General features: G+C 44.9%; 1 protein-coding gene across 1 annotated transcript in view; it reads right to left on the reverse strand.

Annotated features, from left to right (window-relative positions):
• ZNF407 (zinc finger protein 407) overlaps window positions 1-25,107 on the reverse strand; it is a 368,528-nt gene that overhangs the window by 235,453 nt on the left and 107,968 nt on the right. The window contains exon 3 of the mRNA XM_006897250.1: window positions 1,999-2,073. Within this exon, the coding sequence (XP_006897312.1) occupies window positions 1,999-2,073 (75 nt within the window). The remainder of the gene's footprint in view (window positions 1-1,998; window positions 2,074-25,107) is intronic.

The raw sequence follows: 25,107 nt of genomic DNA on the forward strand, positions 1-25,107 counted from the left end.
TAAATTAAACACTGCCACTCTTCATCAATCAACACGGTTAGGGCACCAACGATCAGGTCATCATCCTGGGAAGTCTGCATTAGGCGAGAATCTGGGCTTGACCTGTGTTTGAGATGAGTGACTGCCCTTTTACAATGCACCACCCCTCGGGTGTCCAGGTATATCCCAGGGGTTCACGGCACCTTCCCCACCACTCTGTCAGCACGGCAGCACTCACGAAGGCACCACGAGGGCACCGATCTGGGACCCACCACTTCCTGCCTGCCTCTCTGAGTAAACCCTGCCCATACTCTCAGTACTGAGCTGCTGAAGCCCCACAAAGCTCACTGCCCTCTCCCCTCCCCATCCATCATCATGGGAACAGTCAGGCCACCAGGGTCCAGTCTTGTCCAGTCAGTATCTTACATCTCCTGTCATCACCCCCCACCTTGTGTGGCTGGACCAAGGCATCAAGGATGAATGGGGAAAGCCCACCTGGGGATAGTTGACTGTGGTCACCCATGTGGCCTAGCCATTACCGGAGTCTCTTTAATAGACCAGTTAAGGTGGCCCTCTGTGGGCACCAGACTGGCCAAGATCCCACATGTTAGTTAGTGCCAACCTAACTACAACCGCTAGTGACCGTCTGAATGGCAGATCTGAAGCTTATCTCATCAGCACAGTCCTCATCACCTCTGCCGCACGTCAGCCCCTGGTCCATCACCGCGGGAAAGTCTTCATCTCCTTCACGGGCTCTCTCTCTCTGAAGCCTCGGATCCTTTTCCAAGGACTGGTCCCTCTTAACAACATGCCCAAGGGACGTGAAATGAAGTCTCATCACCCTCCCCTCAAAGGAACACTTTGCAACCTCTCGCAGACACAGCTGTCTGTTCTCTTGTCAGTCCCCAGGTTCCAGGAAGCATCACCTGAGGATCTGTCCTGGTTGTTGTGCACATGAACTGCTAGTCAGGAACGGTAAAGAGCAGGTGCCTAAGTTAGACAGTCCGGCACAGCTACTGAGAAACACCAGGCAGGGGACAGCCCATTCTCACGCACCGTCTCAGTCAAGGGCGCGTCACCATTTCACCCCAAATCCTTGTGCACAGACAGCGAAGGTGAGTGCGCCGTACATTTGAAAAAGGCAAATGAACACTTAGAAACACAGGTGAGGAGCTCTCATGCTTGGGAGCAGTAGCGCTAGAAGAGCACTGCAGGCATCTGAAGGCTCTCCAAGTCAGCACCTCCAGAAAGCTGGGGGCGTCCTGCGCTGCAGTCACAAGACCTGGGGAAAGGTGAACCAGTGCCAACGTCAGAGCGAAAGCCAGGGCTGAGTCAGGCACACACCTGCAGGCCTGAAGGCCCAGAAGTGGCCACCCTCACCTGGGAGCTGCCATTACTGTATCTCACCTCACCTAATATAATTAAGTCTAGGTGATGAAGCTAATTATGACACAGTAGGCAAGGAAAAAGGAAACCTGGCTGTTGATGACATAGTAACTGTAATGTTATTTTTAATGACATGGCAACTGGGGTGGTATTCTGAGGATGACACAGATGTTTTTTGGGTTTTTAAAAAAACAATAAAAATATTTTTATTCCATTTTTTCTGTTATTGCGATTTTAACAAAAGTTTACAGAAAAGTTGGACCTTCATTCATTGTTGTGTATTTTCCTTTAAAAAGTAAAACCTTTCTAAAAAATGTTATTTTAAAGATGAAAAATAAGAATAAAGGGGAAAGAGTTAAGTCACATGTTTATTTTAGCACATTCTTACAGATGTTTAGAGGTCATGAGTCTCAAATATAACCTTACTGATATTTTTCAATTTTTCAAATCCAAAAATTTAAAAGTTCACAAAGTTCTTTCAAACTTTTTTATAAAGACTTAAAATGAAAACATGACACTCCGTTCCCGTGGGGCAGCTGCCTGTGCATAAGACACACGTCAAGTACGGCACGGGCAAGTGCTCTAGTGCCTGGAAGACAGGGAGGGGAAGGGTCTCCCTCAAGCATCACTCACCTTTCTTTCGGGGTGCCGACTCCGTGTTTGCCAAGTAAATGAGTGTTCAAGTGCTTCTTCATGACAAAAGCCACCCTAAAACAAGAGAAAGTAACAAAAGGAATTACATATCCGACAAAGACGCTGCTCGACATATTTATAACGAGTCAGAGGGCTAACAGACGAGTGTGCTGTGGCAGAACAAATTTGAAAACCAACACAGCCTGCACTTAACAGAGGGGCCCAACAGCCTGCAAACAGAGTAAGTGGATGCCAAGAACACACTGGAGAAAGACGGCCTATCCTGAGGCAGGGCACTGTCTGTCTGGGTACACTCTGAGGGTCCACGCCAGACCACAGCTTTAGTCCTTGAGCCACTGTCCACAGTGTCCCCTGGGAAGAGAGGCCACACCTCACCGAAGCAAGGACTGTCCCCAGGAAAGGCCACACCCCCAGAGCAGGCCCTCTCCACAGCGTTACCTGGAAGGATGGGAAAGGGCCACATGGCACTGCAACAGGGACTGTGTGCACTGTCCCCTGGGAAAGGGAAAAGGCCACCCCTCAATGTCCTGACTTCAATCATTAAATGAGTTTGAGAAAATGTCATTTTATTAAATATTTAAGTGACTATAAAAGTGAAAATGAACAGCTTTCATGAAGCTTTCTTAAAACATGCTAATAATCTGAAGGAGGGTTTTTTTTAAATGATATAAATGTTTATTGTGTCTGTAGTGGGAAAAAATGTATTTAAATGCCAAGAAGATATCAATAAATAAAACAAACAAAAAGCATTACCTGACATCCTCTCTTATTTTACACACAAATCAGCTGAGTTAATTCAATTCCACTGACATAAATGTGAAATGGGAGGAAAGAGACGCCAGCACACCGCTCAGCTGATCACAGCGCTGCATCAATTGAATTATGTCATGCGAGTATTTAAAACAATTTAGTTATCAGTCACAAACATCAGGCTAAAACAGCTCTCTTGATAAGGAGGAAAATTTTTTTACTGTTGTAACTTTCAGTGTAAAAGGGCTTGCAAACAGTTTCGTTAATTATGTATTACAGCTGTCCTTCATAAAGTTAATTACTAATAGCTGAAAGGCAACAGAATCTATTTGCATATGTACATGAAAGGCATGACATATGCAAAAATATTATTTTAATTAGCATTCTATGATATGAAGGGCTACAAATCAAATTGGCATGTGATAAGATTCTTAACATTAAACACTGAATTCATCTGGACGTGTTTGCACAAATGGACAAGTGGAGCAGCCAAGCAGTGTCACCCCATGGACGCCGCGGCAGGAGCGGAGGAAAGAGCAGTCGGGGAAAGCTGGAAGGGCCCTGCACTCTCCTCTCTGGTCCACTTGGTTCTTTCCATGTGATGTTACGGAATTTAACTTTAGAACGTAAAATAATAGATGTCTTTTTAAAATGATTACAAGTTGATGATTACAGTAATGTACTTGTATCAGAGGAAAAGAACATTAATTCTTTTCTGTTCGCAGGTAACAGCAACCTGGGCCTGGCACGCTTTACAGTGTTAAAGGACTGACTGCAGCATCAACTGTGAACGTGGGAAAGGAATCGGACCACGATGGTACTAATACTCAGCAAAAACAACAGTTGAACACAGTCCGTATTTGCTTCTACTTCAGCTGAATAAAATAAATATTTTTCATTTCCCTCAAAAATAATTCAGTAATAATAACTTTCCACTTAAGTCATAACTTCCCTACTGTCCTCTATTATCTTATAATTAAAAAAACATAAAGCTAATAGCAAAGAGCGAAGGTTAAAACCCCAAAGTTGCAAAGCACAGCTTATTTACATGGCCAAGTATAATTTACAAAATCTGAATTTGGAAATCACAGCCCAATTTTAATACAAAGAAATTTTATTAATTAAAATGTCTGAGTTGGAAGCAATGCCCTCAGACACCGCATGGAGCCCGCGCGGGGCCCGGCCAGAGCGCCAGGCCAGCAGCTGCTCACGGTCCACATCGCGGAGCGTTTACAAGAACGTCCTGTTCTCATGACAGCAAGCAATGTGCAAAAAGAAAACCATGTAATACTGAAGTACAGCTCAATTATATTCACACAAAAATGTTTATTCCTTACCATGTAGAAGTAAACAAAGACATTTTCCTTTGGGAAATTAAACTTTTCTTAAAAGCAGCACCAAACCAAACAAACAATAACAAATTCTTGTAGAGTCTAAGAGTCCCTGCAGGCCCTGAAGGCTCCAGAGTTGAAATCCCCACAGGACATGGGCCTCAGGCCCTGTTCTCAGAGCACTGGGGATTTGAACTGCTGACCTTTCATTGAACTGACCATCTTAACTCATTATGCCTCCGAGGCTCCAAAAGAAGTGCCAAACCCGACCCAGGGCCTTAGGTCAGCTCTGCCTCACGAGGGCCGTCCTCCCCAAGTACCCCCACCTTCCCACCCCCACCCAGGGCCTTCAGGTCACGGGAACCCTACACCACACACACACACACACACACACACACACACACACACACACACACCGACCCAGGGCCTTCAGGTCAGCTCTACCTCAGAGGGACGCTCTCACCCACCCCCGACCACTGACTCAGAGCCTTTGGGTCAGCTCTGCCTCACAGGGACACCATCCCCTACCACCCAAACCCCAGACTCAGGTAGTAAATCACAATGAGAAGAAACTGCTTCATTGCTCATCTAGGAGCAACTGGTGTGTCTGAATTGTCAACCTTTCGGTGAGTAGCCCAACACTTAACTACCCACTACCGGGGCTCTGGGAAATAAGTATGCAATTTCCAATTTCTTCATCTGCACGTGAGAGGTAAGCAACGAATGAGAACAAAGTCTAAAGAAAACATCCTTTCAAGAGATACTGCCACGTGGGAGACATAATGGCCACACACTAGGACACAGTCTGTGAACCAGAACCACATGGTAATAGCAGGGAGCCCTGGGTGGACCAGGGCCAGCGCTGGGCTGTTAACAGGAAAGACAGTGCTGAGTCCACACGCGCTTCCGTACGATCACAGCTCTGGAAGCCTCATGTGGCAGTCCACTGTCCTGCAGCGTCCCTGTGACCTCAAGGCAGTGGGTTGGTGGGATCTGGAGGATCAGTTCTAAAAAATCCCTGGGAGGGATTTCTTCTCAGTAAGGAACATGCAAGACTAGGGGTGCAAGTGAATCAAGGAACAAGGTCCCAGCCCAGAAACCAGGAGGAGAGAAGTGGAGAGGGCTCCTGGGCAGTGGGACGTGGAGGACGGAGAGGAGGGCAGACCACAGGGCAGTGGGCACTCTCTCAAGGTTCCCAGCACGCTCTCATTTTTCATTCTAAGCAAGAAAAGCAGCCATGGTGGACACTGATCCTCAGAGGGGCACAGTCTGACTGGCTTTCAGTGGTGACCATTTGGGCTACGCTGTTTCAGAACAGACCAGGAGACAGAACTAGCAGGAGGCGGTGGGAGGGGCGGGGGGGGGGGGGACAGAGAGATGGAGAGCCATTATCCACCTGCAATGATCCAGGCAGTGAAGTCCCTGGCTTGTACAAGCGCTGGCAGCCAAGCAGGAGAACCAGCCACATTCAGGATATATATTTGTAATTAGAGCCAAATGCATTCCCATACAGATTAAATGCAGGGTCTGTACAAAAGGGGTCAAAAAAGAAATCATAGTTTTTGGCCTGAGAAAAACTGAACTGGCTTGAGGTGGACATGAGTTTGAGAGACAGTCAATTCAAGTAGACTGCTAGACGTCCCAGCAACTTATCACCAGGAAGCTGACGGGAGGGCTGGAGGGGAAGGCCCAGGCCCAGCAGAGCTCACCAGGTTAGGGTAGCCTGCTGGCCAGCGTCTCAAGAAACCAAAGAAGAACTTCAAACACTAATAAGTCAAGCCTCCTGCCAGTTTAATCTGGTGAAATGACGGCCTATCAAGGACATCTGAGGATCTCTAACTGCCTGAAACAGCACCACTGAAAACTATCTTTGCTGCCAAAAGTGCAGGCTGGCCATAATATTCACTTCCTGCAGATTTTCACTTTTCAGAAAGAATGTGCTATTTTGATTTCTCATTTTGAAAGTGTTTTTCTGACTCTCACCTCTACCAAAACACCCTCTGGTTCTGTCACCATGGGAGGACTTCACCTGCAGTCCAGGAAGACATCGAGAGAGACCTATCAAATGAGATGGGGGGTAATAAACACAGAACAAGGGTTGTCGGGTGCACCTCAGAGCCAGGGCTGCCCCCTCGGCCCTGCCTGTTGCCCATGCAGAGGACGAAGGATCGGATCCAGGAGTGGACATCAGCCGGCACTGGCCACACGGTGGCCACGTGGAGCCACGCTGCTACCACAGCTGCACAGAGGAGTGAGGCAGCAGCAGGATTTGTTCTGAAAGTGCCAGTCACACGTGAGCTCTGGCGCCCGCCCCACCCCAGCCAGGGATACAGTGCCTGAACGCAGTGTCTCGTCAACATGAGCTGGAATTCTCTCACAGCCCACCCTCCACTGGGTTTCCACGCTGTCCACTATACTTGGAGAGCTTGCCAGTTTCCACAGAGCCAAGCTAGATTCAAACCACCAGACAAACAGCACAACTCCCTGTAGACTAGGGCACCAGGATTCACTGTTTACAGTAAAACCTGCAGAGGCCAAAACCTGGGTAAAGGGGAGACTGGACAGAGGAGGAAAACGAAAATATTTTCTTCAAATTTCAGCTTGCTCGGCTCCACAATCAACACTCTTAACACCAGCAGTCAGGAAATCAAAAGACAAGCTGCAATGGGAAAATTTTCTATCAGGGACCTCTCCAGAGTGCTGAAAAGCAACGTCAGTCTAGAAGCTAAGGTGCACCAAATCCAGGCCATGATCTTCACAATTATTTGTTATGCATCAGAGAGCTGGACAATGACTAAAGATGACAGAAGAAGAACCGATATCTTTGTGGTTCTGGAGAAGATTCTTAGACTATAGGTCTAACTTGGAGAGGGTGAGACCAAGTTTCTCCTTGGAGGCTAGGATTTTGAAGCTCGGTCTCACATACTACAGGCATGTGGCCAGAAGGGACCAGTCCTTGGAGAAGGACTTCACATTCAGAAGGGTGGAGGGACAGCGCAAGAGAGGAAGACCCCAGATGAGATGGACTGACATAGGAACTAGGGCAATGGGGCTGGTGTGTCAGAGTCAGTGAGACTGGCTCAGGACAGGGGAGGCTTCAGAGCTGCTGTACATAGGGTAGCTATGGATTGCAGGCAACTCAATGACACACAACAACAACAACATAAATATGACAACTCAAAAAGTGGTGGCACTGCTTCCTGTGGGAAGCCGATGGAGGCCGGGCCTGGAGAACAAGCCATCCTGGAGTGCCTGGTCCACACTGCCCAGGGGATCTCTGCAGATGTGCTCGGAGGGCACTGCAGGGGACCAAGAGCTGCCGATCCAAGGCACGGATAAACAGACACAAACTCCAGGACAGTGCTGAGACGATCTGTAACAGCCACCGAGGTGGCGGACACTTCCGCTCTCTCCTCTGTCCACCTTGTTCTCTTCTCTCTAGACACCCTCACCCCAAACAGCTGCAGAGAGCTTACTCAGGGAGACTCAAACGACCCAAACGACGTGACTTGCAGTTAATTACAGCTGGAGAAGCAGGAAAAAAAGCCCAGAGGCCACCATTTACCAAAACAAGGCAGTAGAGGCTATCTGACAAAAGTAAGAACAGGAGGCCCTCTGACCAGAAACGCTGCCGCCACACTCCAGTGCACCTAGTGCTGCACTCACAGAGGAGGACCAAGCACAGGGGGAGGAGAGTGAGGGCCAAGGGAAGGGCAGCGGGTTGTCGCTGTGCTATGGAGGAGCCGTGGGAAGTGGAGGACCATATATGCACCTTCCTAGATATCTAGTATCCTCAGCTGAAAAATGAACAAAGCAACACCTGAAAGAATTTTCAGAGAATCAAATGTGGCCACTTACGCAATACATGTAGCATGCAGCAAAGGTGAGGTGAGCTTGATGACAAGCAAATGCATGAAGGGTCCCATATTTTTAAGGTTGGCTCAGGACAGAGCAGGGATCAAAGCTGTTGTACAGAGGGTCACTATGAGTTGCAGGCAACTTAACAACACATAACAACAACAAATATTATATGGCTATTATTAAAACCCTGCAGGTAATCCAGTTACATCTGAAGGAAGGTGAAGAAAGATTTGTAAGATTAAGGATTTAAACTTTTAAAAAATCTTTGTTTCTCTGGGCAAATTAACACCTTATTTGAATAATAAATAGCAGCTTTAATCAAATTTCAGTTGATCTGTGTAATAAATCACAATAAAGATGTAAAGATCTGATAAATAGAATACATTTAGCAAAACTACCTATATTAATAATACACCATCCACCTAAGGTGTCAACACAAACTCACACATAGACACATTTCTATTTTTGAAAGCCACAGGTAGCCTCAACTTAATGGATGTTCCTACTACAGTAAGTCCCTACTTAGGGACTTCTTTTTTGGGTTTGTGTTTTATTGTTTTTGTTTGTGTGTTTTTGTTTTTGTTTTTTTTTTTTAGTTTTTTGCCTTTGTTATTCATCTCACTGTTAGTAATATTGACTGGATACAGTGTTGCAGGGTGTTATTGTCCATCTTACTGTTAGTGGTATGGACTGGATACAGTGTTGCAAGGTGTAACCTGACCCTGTGCTTATCACACTAACTCCCACAGAAAAAGATCAGATTTATAGAGACCAGTAATAAAAGGCAATGGTAGTTGAAACTAACAAAGAAATGAGGTAATCAATTTACCCAGTACTGACACAATAAAATTGTTGGGAGAAGACCCCTTCATAACAAGGGGGCTACTTGCAATTTATTTGTTGTTCTCGAAAATATAAACAGCAGAAGTAACAACAACAAATTGTACACGTACACTGTGAAGGTGCTGGTTACACCTGAGTCTCCACTCTTGTCATTCACTAACATCAACTCACTGTTCCTGAAGTCCCGGTCCCCAGTTAGACTTTCAGGTCGTCACAGTGAATTTGATCCCACATGAATAGATCTTACAAGAGAATAACGCCCAAAGCAGTCTTCAGTATTTAAGCTAAAGTAACACTTGATTTTAAGAAGACTTCACAGAATATTTTGGTTTAAGGTTTTAAGATGATTCTTTCAGAGATCTGTCCAGCCATCATGCTTCCAGAAAGACCACAATACATGAGAATTTTAAGTTCTGTTTCATATTTTACTCCATTTGATCTGGATTCTTTTACAGAATCTCTGGTCTCAATGGTCTGTAACTACAGCTCGGCACCATTCACTTCTGAGCCCTCAAGGCAAAGGAAGCTGCTGCTCCAGAGGCAACGAGCTGTCTTTCCCACAGTCAGCTACGATTCCTTTATAAAACTGAGATTTTAACAAAAGTTTATAGAGAACTTGGATTCCCGTTCATTGCTTGTCACACATTTTCCTTCCTACCCACCCCCTCCAGTTAGCTTTTCTCATTGAAAAAAAGTTCCTTCATTGTTGTACAATTTCCTCCGGGCTCCCCAGTCCACTCTGCTATGCTGCTCTTATTCTGGACCGCTGTCATGCAAATAATACCTAATCATATATTCCTTTTAACAGTTCTCACCCTCATCTGATCCAATGCCATGCACATTATTTGCTCTCCTTCCTCTGCTCCAGAAGAATGGGGACCAAAAGCTATCTGCAGGTGGCTAGTTGGGAGGTGTGAAGGTCCGAGGAACCAGAGGGTCCACAGAGGCACTAGGACATGAGGACAATTAGCTGGGGCATCCTATTTCTGTCCATGCCGATCCCAAGAAAGATGAAGGGGAATGAGGAGGAATGCAGTGCTCTCCAAAATGAAGTACTACCAAACCCAAACATCCAGACCATCCTAACATCACAGTGCGTCCCTTCTGGAGTTCTGGCTGTGCAAAGTGAGCTTTAAAAAGAATTCTTTTACATAAAGGGGAGGAAAAAAATAGCCTGAGTTAGTGAAAACTCAAAATGCTCAATTTTTTAATGTTATTGTCATGTGCCATCGAGTCATCTACGACTCATAACAAACCCGTGAACAACAGATCTGAAATTCACTGTATCTTAAAGCATCCTTACAAAAACCCAATAGGAACACTTTGAAAGTTTTTAAGCCCACACATTCCTAAATTGAAAATTTGTGTAAAAAAAGGCAAATTTAGAGAAACAAATTGGCAAAAACTCAGGCTCTTTTCCATCAAGTCGTAACAACATAGCCGCCTTCCACTCTAATGGATCTGCAGGTGACGGGAGTAGAGTGGTCAATTAATTTCCCAGTTGACTGGCCCGATGCACAACACATGGGAGAAGACTGCCCATCTCTCCTGACTGGCAGATGCTGCCATCAAGTTAGAATCAACTCACAATTGAACTTCTAGCAAGTTTTCAGAGGCACGAAATCACATGAGAGGAGACTGCCCACCATCCTGCCTGGCTGTAGTGAAGGTGCCCAGTGAGGTTCCAGAAATGGCTAGAACACCACACACCAGTCATTACGGTATGCACTTCACTTCTGGTTTCTCTCTACATAAAGTAGACATGGTGTGCTGGTGGCACAGCGGTTAAGCCTCCAGGTGCTATCCACACATTCGTGGTTCTCCACAGGAGAGACATCCGGCTATGGGATCCTAAGGAGATGACAGCCATGCAGACTGCAGGGCTTTGCGGCACTGTCACACAGGATGGCCATCAGCTGACACTGATGGGGCAGCGCCCAGCACCGGAGGGTGAAGAGGCCCCAGCGTTTATGTTCTGCACTGTGGGTACCGAGGTGCCTGGTCCACTTCTGTGCATTAAAGAAACATTAGATCCTCTGAGTTTCTAACCACTCCAACTGCAGAGAGCACTCGGAGCACGGTAAGGAGCTGCACTGCGAACCCACAGGCACACGACTCAAAGCCACCAGCATTCCAAAGGAGAAAGCCCAGCAATCTTGTGCAATTTGCAGCCTCTGAAAACTGAGCAGGTGCCATTGGGGCTGAGATCAAACCCAGGCTCCGACACACCTGGATGAGCATGTGTTCATTGGCTTTTTTTAACCAGCTGAATTCATTTTCCTAATTTGTAGTGAAAGGATAAACAGCAATACTTCCCTCAAAAAGTTATAAAAACGAGATAAGCAGCATGTATTATTTAGCACAGAGCCTGTTACAGTCATTATTCAATAAATAATAACTATTATAAGAGTAATTATAATAACAAAAATGAGGAGCAAATTTCAAGGTAAATATACTATAATCTAGGAGATACACCAAAACAGATAAAACATGCCTATAATGGTAAAAATCTCTCTTTTGCCATACACTGAGTGAGTTACCGGAATCTAAAGGCACCATGAAAAATCAAATCCACTGTCTACATTCAGGAGCTTTCAAACCCAGGTCCCACACAGAGATCGCTCAAATGATACTGACCAACTTCAGTTGTTTAAAAAAACAAAGTGTGCATGAAACTACAGAGGCAGGGAGGGACTGCACCAAAAAGACAAGACGGACATGGAACAAGAAAGGCTGGCTTGCCGCTGGGGCAAACAGAAGGACCTGCCCCTTAGCACCCAGACAGGACCAGACCTTTGCCTGGCAAGCACGGGGGCAGACTACTGGCCACCAGCACTCCAAGGCGACAACAGGAACTGCTTTGATCAGCTGAGACTCTGGTAATTTGTTACAATAGCAAAAACAATGAATACACATGGTATAATTTTACTCAATAAAGAGAAATTGGGAAAAAAAATATATATACGTATTCACATAAAATCAATAAAGTGTTTCAATAGTCTTCAAAATCCTAGAAGATATTTAAGAAAATATGGGGTAAGATCAATCTGTTGTTGTGGTAATGTGCTGTCGAGTCGTTTGTGACTCATAGCGACCCTATGTACAACAGCCCTAAACCCTGCTCTATCCTGTGCCAATCGCATTGCCTCTGACACTCCCATCCCGATTACCCCAGTCACCGAATCAATCCACCTCTTAGAGGGTCTTCCCCTCCTGCGCTGTCCCTCTACTCTACCCAGCATGATGTCCCTCTCCAAGGACCTGTCTCTCCTTACAACATGTCCAAAGTATGTCAGACGAAGCCCCAGAATCCTTGCCTCCAAGGAGAAGCCTGGTTTAATCCTCTCCAGGATGACTCTATTTGTTTTCTTGGCAGTCATGGTACATTCAGTACTCTTCTCCAGCACCACACACAGCTCAAAGGCGTCAATTCTCCTTCTATTCTCCCTAGTCATTGTCCAACTCTCTGATGCATAACAAGTGATTGCAAAAACCATGGCCTGTTATCAGGCATACCTTAATCTCCAGAGAGACACTGTTGCTCTTGAGTACTTTAGAGAGGTCCCTAACAGCCGACTTTCCCATTGCAATACGTTTTTTTTATTTCCTGGCTGCTGGTGCCAAGAGTGTTGACCGTGGAGCCAAGCAAACTGAAGCTGTGAACAATCTCAATCTCTTCGCCATCCACCCTGATGCTACTGATTGGTCCAGTGGTGAGAATCTTTGTCTTCTTGACATTGAGCCTCAGTCCATACTGAAGGCTGCAGTCCTTGACCCTCTGCAGTAAGTGCATGAGGTCCTCCTCAGTTTTAGCGAGCAGAAAGAGCCCTGCTAGTGCAGTGGTTAGGGTGCTCAATTGCTAATTGAAAAGTCAGTGGTTCAAACCCACAGCTTCTCTGGAGTGAAGGATAAGGCATGAGGCTGCCCGCTTTCATAGATTTATAGCACTGGCAACCTGGTGGGCAATTCTACTCCGTCCTATAGGGCTGTTGTGGGTCCACACTGACTTGATGACGCTGGAAGATTGATCTAGACTACCCATGTCACTGATAAAAGTATTTATTCACAAAAGTATTCAGTGAAATAAGTCAGGCATAACTGAAATGAACCCTTGGTATCTAGTAAAGCTGTAGTTTCGATACCTTCATACACACACACACACACACACACACACACACACACACACACAGAGCTATACCATAATACTAGCCCAAATACTGACCATGAGACAGAAGAGACAGGTAGCAGGACTATGGGGTTGACAAGATGGGATCAAATGGCTTAGAAATAACCACAGCCTAGCCTGAGTGAGCTCTTGGCTAAGTTCCAAAAGACAGAAGAAACTGACTATTATGAAGTAGTCTTTTGGTTAAGTTACTAAAAGATAACATTTTAAAATAACCTATTTAATTTGTGCTTTAAAGGTTTATTTAAAAATATTAGCTTTTCATTTTTCCTTAATTTCTTAAGGCAGCTTTGGTGACACAGGTTCTAGGGAGCTGGACTGCTAATCCCCAGACCCCACGTCTCTGGTGGTTTGACTCCAGAAGCTGCCCTTGGGGAAAGATGGCATCTCTTCCGGTATGCCTTCCACTTCAGACCTGCCGTCAGGTCAGGTGTGAGTCAGCCCCAGCACGAGAGCAGAGAGAAGAATTGCTAGCTGTCTTCTGGCACCACTGAGTGGACCACAAGTCACAGAGACCCTGTGAACAAAACCCTGGCAACATTCTAAGTCATCTTCACCATCTCTGCCAGGACAGTTAATTTCTTATTTTTCAAAATGTTAAAACCTATGTAAAATTTGGGAAGACAATTTGTAAAACCCAACTCCCCAACAGTTGTAATTCAGCAGTGCAAGCCCCATCCAACATGTGCCTGTGTGCGTGAGTGCTCTCTCCATCCCTCCCTCCCTCCCTCCCTCCTTCCCTCTCTCTCACAGACACACACACACACACACACACACACACACATGCATGTACATATATATGTAATGACTAGAAGTCAGTTACAAAGACCAAGACATTTCACCCCTAAATGACTGAGTATACATTTTTCAGGTGTTATTCTGATTACAGCACATCATCAGTACCATAAGGTAAATGAATTACTGGTTCTCAAGCAGCACTCCCAGGCATTATCAGCCACCATCAAGACTTTTTTTTAAAACTTTAAGCCAAAGTCCAATTAAGATTCACAGACTGCATATGTGTGACCGCAGACTGTCCTCCGTTGTCCCCTGCATCACTGTGATGCTGACTGACAAGGGGAGCTGTTTCACAGTGACGTCCACTATGGATTTCACTAACTGTGGCCTCACTGCCTGGCTCAGCTTCAACCCTTTGGGAAAGGACGTCACTGAGGTAAAACTGGGTAGTTTCAACTGCCTCACACTGGGCATGAGAGAATATCAGCCCATCATGTCAGGCACTTCAAAAACCAAACCCACTGTTACAAGGTGGACCCTGACTCACAGGGGTCCTGCAGGACGGTTTCCAAGTCCCAAGGCTGTACTGCTCCCAGAAGCCTGCCTCCTCGTGTCCCTGCCCAGCAATTATGCGTCCCACAGCTAACCTTTCAGTGAGCAGCCACTGTGCCACCTGGAGGCAACATCCTCAACCCATCTTCATCCTTAAGGAATCATTGCAATCCTTATTTATTCAAAATTCCTCCACATCAAGATCTTCTTTCTTGTTCTAGATAAATGAAACTCATGGAAATCATCATTTCTGAGTGCTATCCCTTTCTAAAAGGAGTGCTAGGGTGCTGTTACATGCTGCCCTGCTAACCAAAAAGTCACAGGCTCAAATCCAACACCTGGCTGGTGGAAGGGCCAAGGAGAGATAACACACTGATGTACACTCTGAACAACCCCGTGGGAGTGATGCTGGAAACAAAAAGTAGAGAAAGGGAAAGTCAGACAGAGCTTTAAAGACGGCTCATCAATTTATACATTTTCTCAGGTGGGGCTCAAAGGAGGGAGGGGCTCCCAGAAGGCAGGTACCTCTGACTCTTCCAAGAAAATGTAGCAAAGGAACTGAGAACGTGAACACAGAACTCATGCCTGGTGACCTTTCTAGGGACCTTTCCAGGATCCTTCCATCCTTCCCAACTCCCCGCTCCAAAAGATTGCATCCTCACAGAAAATGAGACCCCACCATTAAAACAGAAGGACTCACAGAAAGCTCATGAGCATACACTGCTCCTTTAATGAACACACACCTTTCCAAACTAATGAACGGACGTCAAACAACTAACACCTAACATACTTAAACTCATAAGGATTAGGAAAGTGCTCACACTGTTTAGGAAAAAAATATTCATCATCTGATAAAGAGGCAAGCCTGTGAAACAAGTGAGGCAAAAAATAAGAACTAAATAACTAGAAATTCAATCAGTTACAAAGAGAAACTCCGTTTACAAGTAAATACAAAGATGCTGATCATTACTGAAGCCACAGCCACCTGAGATAGATCACATGGATTTCGTTACAGACAAAGATTGAAAAGATATTTTACCTTGAAAGTGCCAGAAAGCAAGGGAAAATGATGACTTATTCTTAATGTGAAAAACTGTGTATTTTATTTAAAATTAACTTTCATTTATATGTAATATCTAAAATCAAATACACATTCTTAAAAATCATAAGTAGGTTGTATTTACATTATTTAGCCATAATTTTAAGACAAGATTTTTTCAGCATTATCTTCATTAATGAGCATGTTACATAAATAAACAGAATAAAATAACCTCAAGGGCAAAGATGTTTAAAACTGTCAAAAAGTATCATGTGAATAAATGAGAAAAACTACAGCTATGAGATTGGATTACTCCACAATTAAGAAATGAATGAATGATAAATAAGACTTAATAGGATTTCCAAAATAGTTTTAGTCAAAGTATGAAGGAGTTTAAGTAGTTAAGATACTTAAGTAGTTTAAGTATCATTGCTAGGTCAAAATAACATCTGTGATTATTTCTCAAATATCTAGGAGACACCTTCCAACAACGTTCACACCCTTTCTTTCCTTTCTCATTTGTAACTTTACATAAAGAAACTGGCTCCCAAACAAAATATCCATAGTCCATAATTTAGTCAAGAATAAGTTAAAGCTTTAAACAATAATTCCTATTTTCCTGCATGATTTTGCTTATTCATTAAAGTAAGTGTCATTATACTTATTCCATAATTATTTATAATACTTAAAAACAGTCTCATATCTCTTGTGGTAAGGAAATTTTTATATGTAATATATATTACGAAAAGTTAACTACTATAATCAAAAATATTCCTCTAAGAACAAGAGAAGTAGTGAGAAAGACAAACATACACAGAGAGACACCCCTAGACAGTGCAAACCAAAAAGATATTCAGTAAGTGATTATCATTCTACTTCATGAGTAAATCCATTCTGACTTAATAAGCATACCTCTGGTGGCCTAGCAGAAAGGAATTGCACTGCCAACCCAAAAGCAGGTGGTTCGAATCTCCCAGTTGCAATGGCGAGAGGGATGGACTGTCTCCTCCCATTCAATTTATTGCCTCTGAAAACCCACTGGAGAGTCAGCCATGGGTCAGTTCCAACATGATGGTATAGAGCAACAATAGTAACATAAAGTGTAACTGTTACTACTCTCGGAACTCAATACTGTAACAAAAAATGCTTAATACAACATTATAGAGTTCCAGATACTAACTGCATCCTTCACAGTAATTAGGGCATTCACCTATTAGTCTTTGAGGGTGTAGGTGGTTGTTGAAGAGGTGACTGCCAGGTCTTTTCAGTGAAGGGATCCAGAGCTGACCCTCCAGCAAGTTTTTGGAGGCAGTAAATCCCCTAAGAGGAGACTGACCATCCTGTGAAATAGGATTTTCAGTGGTCTGGTATTGCAGAAACGTGGCACTGAAACTCTGAGAGGTTGCTTCTGGTCATCTTGGCAGTGGCTACAGCTGATGCAAGAGGCTGGAGAGTCTGGTGGTGACTGAGAGGAGGGCAGGTACGAGGGAGTGGGCGTCCAGCTGTCCAGTCCCACTCGCTTCCTCTCCTCCCTCCCAACCCCCTAGTGGCAGGAACAGTCTGGGCGGGCCCCACTTGACACCTTAGTGCCTGTGAACTGGCCCACATCTTCTGTCACATGTCCCTGTACCCACTGTGGCCCACAGCTGTGAGAGTGTGGGGCTGAGGCCTGATGCCACTTGAGGGGAACACGCCTCAAAAGGAGGGCTGCTTTCCCTCCAGAGAAACAGAACAAAATAAAATAATATCAATGGCAGCAGACAAACATGATGAAACCATAGATGTGTACACTCTCAGTGTTGCCCAGAGAACCCTACATGTGACATGAAACGTACATTCCAAGTTCACCACCACAACATGGATGGATGTTAAGTGGCACACATCTGTTGTGGTTATGTGTCATCGAGTCACCTGTGACTCATAGTGACCCTACGTACAACAGCCTGAAGCCTGCCCTGTCCTGAGCCAGTCTGACTCCAGCACGCTTCGCAGGAGAGGAAGACCCTAGATGAGATGGACTGAATTCTGATTTATTTACCTTTACAAAACAATCCATTTGGTAGATGGAAACTGTAACCAATGAACCATTTTTCAGGTTCATCCTCTGAAGACACTAAAGACTTTCCTTGCAGGATCATCAAGGGCTGAAATATACAAGTTACAAAGGTTGTTTTTTAAGAGAACACTACATGCCAAGCCGGGAGCGCTGGATGCTCAGTCTTTGAGAGTTGTGCCATTCACCCGAACATGGGGCGTCTGTGGAGAGGCCAACATACCAGAGGCTCTGCAGAAGATGTGAAACGGCCGACCAGGCAAGGCAGAGCTTGGAAACCCACCGGACAGTCAGTTATCAGCCAGTTCTGACTTAACAGCATCGAGTTGACTGACTATATGCCCAAAACAACAGCAATAGTCATGGACTAGCACACTTTACAGCTTCTGTAATAGGTGTACACTACAATATTAGCTTCACCTTACAAATGAGAAACCCAAAGCCTCCTGAAATCGAGAACCGCAGGACTAGGGAAGCCACAGCTGAAAACACGGCCTGGACACCTGGAGTACAGACCTAGCACAGCGCAGGCTCCAAGCTGCAGCAAATGACCGCTATTCATATGTTAAGAGCCTCTCCTTACCCAAGCATATAATTCTGGTATTGTCCTTATCGATTAGATGTGCAGGAGCTAAAATACACAAGACTATTTATGTCAGGGAATAAAACACTAATCAATAAGACCACTAAAAAAGGGATTTCCACTTCCACATGTAATCTGCCTCCCAGTTTCTTCCATGATATTCTATGCAAATGGACAGACCCACAGAACGTGTAGCATGGCTGGTGTCACAGGAAGTGACGACCAGCCCCAGAGGGATGGAGAACTAAGAAACTGGACGCCTGGGGGCTCGGAGCTTCCCTTGCAGGCCAAGAGCCAGGGAGGACGGGACCTCCCTCGACACTTTCCACCAGTGTGCTCACAACTTCAAGTACTAAGCTGCCGAACAGTTCTATTTTCAAAATGATAGGTTCTTCTGGTTTAGGGTAATTTTAGAAAGAAAGACTTCTAATTTATTGCTTTTTAAGCATTACTTTAAAACAAAAATATTCAGTTACAATTTCTGTGAAATGGGGCACATCCTCAGTGCATCCATTCAACCAAGACACACTGAGCGAGCCATCATCTAAACCCCACTACCAGTGAGCGTGTTCCAACTCCGAGGGACCATCCGATGAGTATCCACGCCAGACCACTGTTACAGAAGGAGACTCACCATTTCTCTCTCACCTTCTGTTAATGGTCCTGAACAAAGCACTCAATGCTGCCAGGCTCCTCTGTAATAAGTGAGCACCCACAACTGGGAGGGGAGAGCGGGACCAAAGCTCTACTGAAGGTGCCACCAGAGCTGTTCTGACAAAGGTACCGTGAGTCTGGATCACGAGTTATATACAGCACAGACACACAGCTGTCAAAGGACCCAATCGTTCAAAAATCCACAACAGACCGAATGCATTCAATCAAACTTTGTAGAAGAAAATCTAATCTTTATAAAATTATCCAGGAGGCATATCAGAAAGACCCAGGACTCAGGAGAGAATCTTCACTTTCCATAACGGCACATCGCGGCGGCACCAGTGCCCATTAATCCCAATTCTTCTGCATCACTTTCCTATAGCACTTACAGGAAGCCATGGTGGCCTAGAGGTAAGGAGCTGCACTGCCAGCTCCAACACACGCAGTTCGAACCCACTCGCTGCTCCACAAGAGAAAGCTAGACAATTTCCTCCTCTGAAAATCCTCTGCTGGGTCAGCTACAAATCGGTCCTGACCGGACAGTACAGAACAATATAACAACTTACACAACAACCCAATGAACTGAGTGAGTCCATTAATATAAGCAAAGCTCAGAAATGCTTTAAATGATAATAAAGTCAGGATTACACCCTTGCCCTTTCCTATTCCCTTGCCATTAGAGTAAGATGGTTCACAGACGTGAGGAATGCGGACCAGGAAGAGGGAGAACAGTCCCATCCTGTCTGCCTCCCTCACGGATGGCAGCCTGTCTGACTCTCTGCCCCCTGAAGGACAGAGCAGAGCTGTCCACGGCACTTCCATGGCTGTGAACCTCGACAGAAGTCGACTGCAGCCTCCTCCTCTTCCCTGAGGGAGGAGAGAGGGCCTGGGGGTGCAAACCACTGACCGGAAGTTCAGTAGCTGGGCACTATAACCACTGTGCCACCAGGACTCCTTACGCTCTGCTGCTGCTTTTTGCCATGTTCTGCTGAGTCGACAACCCAGTGTGCCCTATCAACTATGGCTCTAAACACACACCAAAACAGCAGCTTCAAGGCAGGTCACAGGGCTTGCCCAGGAACGGGAGGACCTCCCAGAACCGAAGCTCCCCAGGTGTGACACCAGCCAAGGATGGACAGCAGCCGGAGGCTCGCTGTGCTAACTCTCTTCTCCCCACATTCAGAGGACAAAAGACAGTTCTGTACAGGATGCTCTTCCTTCGACAGGATGCAGGCAGCAGCCCTCAGCTCTCTTCATCAGTGTCATCTGGGTCCATTAAAATGCCCCTGAAAACTTCCAGAGGAAGACCCAAGGGAGGCAGACAGAAAGGCACGGGCATTGGTGCTGGGATGCTGTGGCACACACCTCTTGGATAAAGACCTATCTAGGGCTGGGTCCTCGGGCACCCAGGCCTGCACCCACTCCCACTAGACCAGCTCTGTCTGCCCCCTCAGGAAGGAGAAAGGCCAGGAGTGCTCCCTGTACCCCTCGCAGTTCCAGGGCAATCTCCGGAAGGAGAGGGCATGAGTGAAGGCCATGTGTAAGTGAGCAAGTGGAGAAGACACAGAGAACTGTGCAAGGAAAGGCAGGACAACCAGCGGCTAGCACGGAAATGCCACTCACCCTGGCAAAGGGCCGAGGCAGCCCAGGCAGGCACATACAACAGGGGACTGCATAGCTTGTGTCAGAAAGAGTGACAAACCACACCCCCCCCCCATAAGAGTAGAGATAGGCGCAGAGTTCAGAAGGCAGCCAGCGTGAATTCAGGGGTTTTAAGACACTATAAATCACATGAGAGATTACTGTCTGTCTCTCTTGTGCAGCTTGTGAATTTGAACTGCCTGCCTTTGGGCTCGTAGCAAAATAACAATAGGCTATAAAAAGCCCATGGGCTCATTCGTTATGAAAAATGGCCCAGGCTTTGCTTCCACACAGAAATCTGAGAAGAGAAGAACCGGGAAAAAGGCAGCACTGGCCAAATCAGAATGAGCTGCAGGAAGGCTCTTGGACTGCCCTTCTGCTAGCCACCCTCTGGTGCTGTCTACCTCCATGCAGGGTGTCGAGGAAGCCAGCACCCATTTCTCTCCAAGCCTGCTGCCATCGGGGCAATTCTGACTCACGGTGATATCCACTGAAGAGAATACCCACCCTTCTCCATGAGAGCAGCGGGTGGATTCAAACCATTGACTGTCCAGATAGCAGCTGGCATGTTACCACGAGGCCACCACTGTTCTACTTAGTTTTCAATTCTATCATCAACACACACATTATCAGAGCACCTTGGCAGAAACAACCCTTTAGTTTTTTAAAGGAGCCACCCCCCCGAAAAGACACACAGCTGTCAGCAGAGCCAGAACACGGTGAGTGGGGGTCCTGAACAAAAAAGCAGAAGGCAGAATACAGGAGGTCTTGGAGGGGAGACCGGTTCTCGTGCACACGCACGCAGTGTGTATGGCTTTGCAGAGGAAAATGGCCTGAGATGGAAGCTGTTTTGCATGGTCCACTGGCAGTGGCTAACAAACGAGAGCTCTGTGGGCTGGGTGTTAGCCCCCTGCCTCCTCTGCCACCCCTAATGACAGCAGCCACCTGCTGGTTTATTGTCACAGCTGGAGCCAGCTCACTCCTTGGGGCTGCTCTCAGCCCATGAGCACCAAGCACTCGCCTCGCCTCATTACTCTGATGAACTTTCGATGGTCAGCACCCATGAAGACCTCATCGAGGACAAGGAGGCAGGGCTGGCTTGGGGGAGCCCTTGCCTGGTGCCAGGTGCCAATTCAGGCTGCCGGCCTGGCCAAAGGCGGCCATCACACCCTCAAGCCCTCATGCAGGCCTCTGACAGGACAAGTAGAGACGCGATGCAACGCAGCTCAGTAATGTCCCTTCTCTCTCACTGTGACGGGGGATGGCAGTTCTGCCATAATGAAGCTTTTTAATGGTACATGTTATTACAGAAAACCTAATGTACTGTTTATGATTGCTGTCATAAAATTAAAATTCTTTTCCCTTTCTTGAGTCTGAGAGCCAGAGAGAGAGATTATTCTTTCCCTTTTGTTCCAGACTAAAAATGGATGAAATGGAATCCGAATCAAAACCTTATTGTATTAATACGCTAATTTAAACAAAAACTTTATGATTTGTTTAATGATAGTGAAAAAAAGGCAGCAAGGTAAAATCAGCTGATTGTAAATTAATTCTACAATGTTGAGTGGTGCAGGCAGAAAGGCTGTGTAAAACACCATGTTTTGAATAATGAAGGAGTTCACAGACTTTTCCTAATTTTTCTTGGTCAAATAGAAAAAGAAATTCTCAAAGATTTTACTACTTATTGTTTACAAGGGAAAAATCTAAAATTATCAAAATTTATTAATTCTTAAAATTTAGAGCAAGCAAACAACCAAATATAATATTTTATTATTTGTAAACATGAAGTCTTGCTTGATCATAAAAGTTTACTTCAACAGGAAACTTATCACATCATTGGCATAGGTAAAATATCTTCCCATATTTACATACACATCAATAATATTTTCAAATGAAATAAAAAATCCAAATAAAGTTTTCACATCTTGCCTAAAGATTAATATAAGACTAAAAAGCAGAGTATTTCCATTATCCATTGTTCTGTTTTCTAGTAGATAAACTTTGGACAAAATCTGGAATGTTAGCAGTCATTAAGCCTCAGTGACTGGAAGAGATCCATATTTGTTCTCATTCCAAAAAAAGATGATTCAATGGAATGCAAAAATTATCAAACAGTAACATTAATATCACCTTCGAGAGGAAAAAAAATCTTACTGAAGATTATTTTTTTAAAAAAAGCTGGAACAATAATACATTCACAGGGAACTATAAAAACTCAAGCTGGTTTTAGAAGAGGTCGTAGAACCGGGATATAACTGCTGATACCTAATGGATCTTAGTTGAAAGCAGGGAGTACCAGATGAACATCTATTTGTGTTTTATTGACTATGCAATGACATTTGACTGTGTGGATTATAATCTATGGCTAATACTGAACAGAAAATTGTGCTCACATGAAATTTATACCTAAATTAAGAGGCTACTGTCCAAACAAAACAAGGAAACAATGCATGGTTTCAAATAAAGAAAAGTGTACATCGGGGTTGTATCCCCTCTTCACATCTATGTAAACTGTATGCTGAGCATATCATTCAAAAGGCTGGACTTGATAAAGAAAAATGTGGCATCAGTATTGGAAGAAACTATCAATAATTTGTGTTACAGAGATGACAGACACTTACCTGCAAAAGTGACAACTTGAACCACCTGCTGCAGAAGATCAACAACTACAGGCTTCAAGGTAGATTGTAGTTGAACATCAAGAAAACTAAACTCCTAACCATGGGGCCAAGAGGTAGCATCATGAAAAATGGAGAGAAGAGTGAAGTGGTTAAGAATTCCATCCAGCTGCAAACCACAATCAATACTGTTGGCAACAGCATTTAAGAAATCAAAAGATGAAGTGCATGGGAGAAATTTGCTGTCAGATCAGGGACATTTCCAAAGTGCTAAAGAACAAGGAGTTAAGTTTAAAACTAAGTGTACTTAATCCAATTGCTTTCTATGAATTTAAAAGTTGGAAAATGAAGATGGATGACAGGAGAATCAACACCTTTTAATTGTGGCGTTGGCAAAGAGTATTGCACATTCTATGGACTGCCAAAATTACAAATAAATGTGTCTAGAAAAAATGCCACTGGAGTGCTCTTCGAGACAAGGATAGTGAAACCTCATCTCACATACTTCAGTTTGTCCAAGGGACAAGTCCTTGGGAAAAGTCTGTATCGTAGAAGAAGAAGTGGATGGTGAGGGAAAAGGAAGGAAGGTCTGCACGGCAGACCTACACAATGATTAGCACAATGGTGTGAGCACAGTAAGAGACTGTGAAGATGGCACAGGCCAGAACAGGGTTCCGATCTGCTGTCCACAGGCTCCTTATGAGTCATGTTTGACTGGATGGCACCTAACAACAATATTTAAGTACTCCTTAGAACAACTCAACAAGATATCAAAACAGTAGCAACCGGCCAGAGAGAGAGCTCTGAAAGTAAGAAGAGAGAGCAAAGAGAGAGAAATGGCAATGGGAAGCCCAAGGAAGAGGCAGGCAGAGTGCTGCTGTATCGTGGGGGCCGCAATGTTCAAAAAAGGACATGGACTGTTGAATGGAAAACCAATCTATAAACTTTCATTCAAATCAGAATCATGAAATTGGTTTTTAATAATAATAATAATAATAATAAATAAAGCACCAGAAAAAAAATCATCTACCTACAAAATAATAAGTATGCACACAAATATACACCATACACAGGAAGTGAATTCTCATTACTCTCTCCGAATCGATATGTTCTCTTTGAGATTCACTGGGAACCCTCCACTACTCCTAACATTCAAACAACACCAATTGAGCTCGAAGAAGCAGCAATGAGAACCCCTAAGGTTGCTGAGCACCGTCTACTGAGCCCACCACACTGGCAGCCCAAGAACAGGCCTCGGACGACTGGACAGCACAACGGGAAACAGGACCTATCCCAAAGGATTTATACAAACATTTCCGTACAGCTGCTCTGCAGACATTAAGATACAAAAAGCAGGTATTCAAAAGAGCTTTGCTGTGTTTTACAAACTGACAAATACTGATTTATCAAGGAACTCTGACGGCATAGTGGGAAGGAGATGTGCTGCCAAGCCAAGAGCACACAACTGAAACCCACAAGCTGTCATGTGGGCCAAGGATGCGCAGTCCCCTCCCATGCACTTTACTGCCTCTGAAAACCCATTGGCGGGTCAGTGACAAGTCAGTACCCATGTGAAGACACACAGCAAAAAAACCTTATCATATCGTGTTTCATAGAATGAGATCATTTTAAAAGGAAGTAGCTGTTGTTGTTGTTATTAGGTGCCACAGAGCTGACTATGACTCAAAGCAACTCTATGAACACCTGATCTGAACCCCACCCTACCCTGTGCCATCCTCAAACTTCCTGATACACTAGAGCCCATTGTCAATCCACCTGGTTGAAGGGTTTCAACCCTTCACTGACATTGCATCCTTCCAAGCATCATATCCCTCTCCAAAGAATAGCTTCGCCCAGCAACATGCCTGTACTATGTGAGGTGAAGCCTGGTCATCCTTGCCTTCAGAAAGCACTCTGGCTGCACCCTCTCCAAGACATGTATGTTTGTTCTCTTGGCCATCCAACGGATGTTCCATGTTCTTCTCCCACAACACAAATCAAAGGCATCAACTGTTCTTCTGTCATCCCTAGTCACTGTTCTCAGATGCAATAAAAAGCGACTGGAAAAACTATGGCCTGAATCAGACACACCTTAGTCTTCAAACTGATACCATTACTCCTCAATAATTTCGAAAAGTCCCTAACTGAAGACTTTCCAAATACAATGCTTCTCCTGATTTCTTGATTACTGGTACCAAGGGTGTATATTGTGGATTCAAGCAAGATGAAACTGTTGACG

The sequence above is a fragment of the Elephantulus edwardii genome, unplaced genomic scaffold (genome assembly GCF_000299155.1).
Source record: "Elephantulus edwardii isolate Elephantulus edwardi_28Jun2011 unplaced genomic scaffold, EleEdw1.0 scaffold00207, whole genome shotgun sequence".
NCBI lineage: Eukaryota > Metazoa > Chordata > Mammalia > Macroscelidea > Macroscelididae > Elephantulus > Elephantulus edwardii.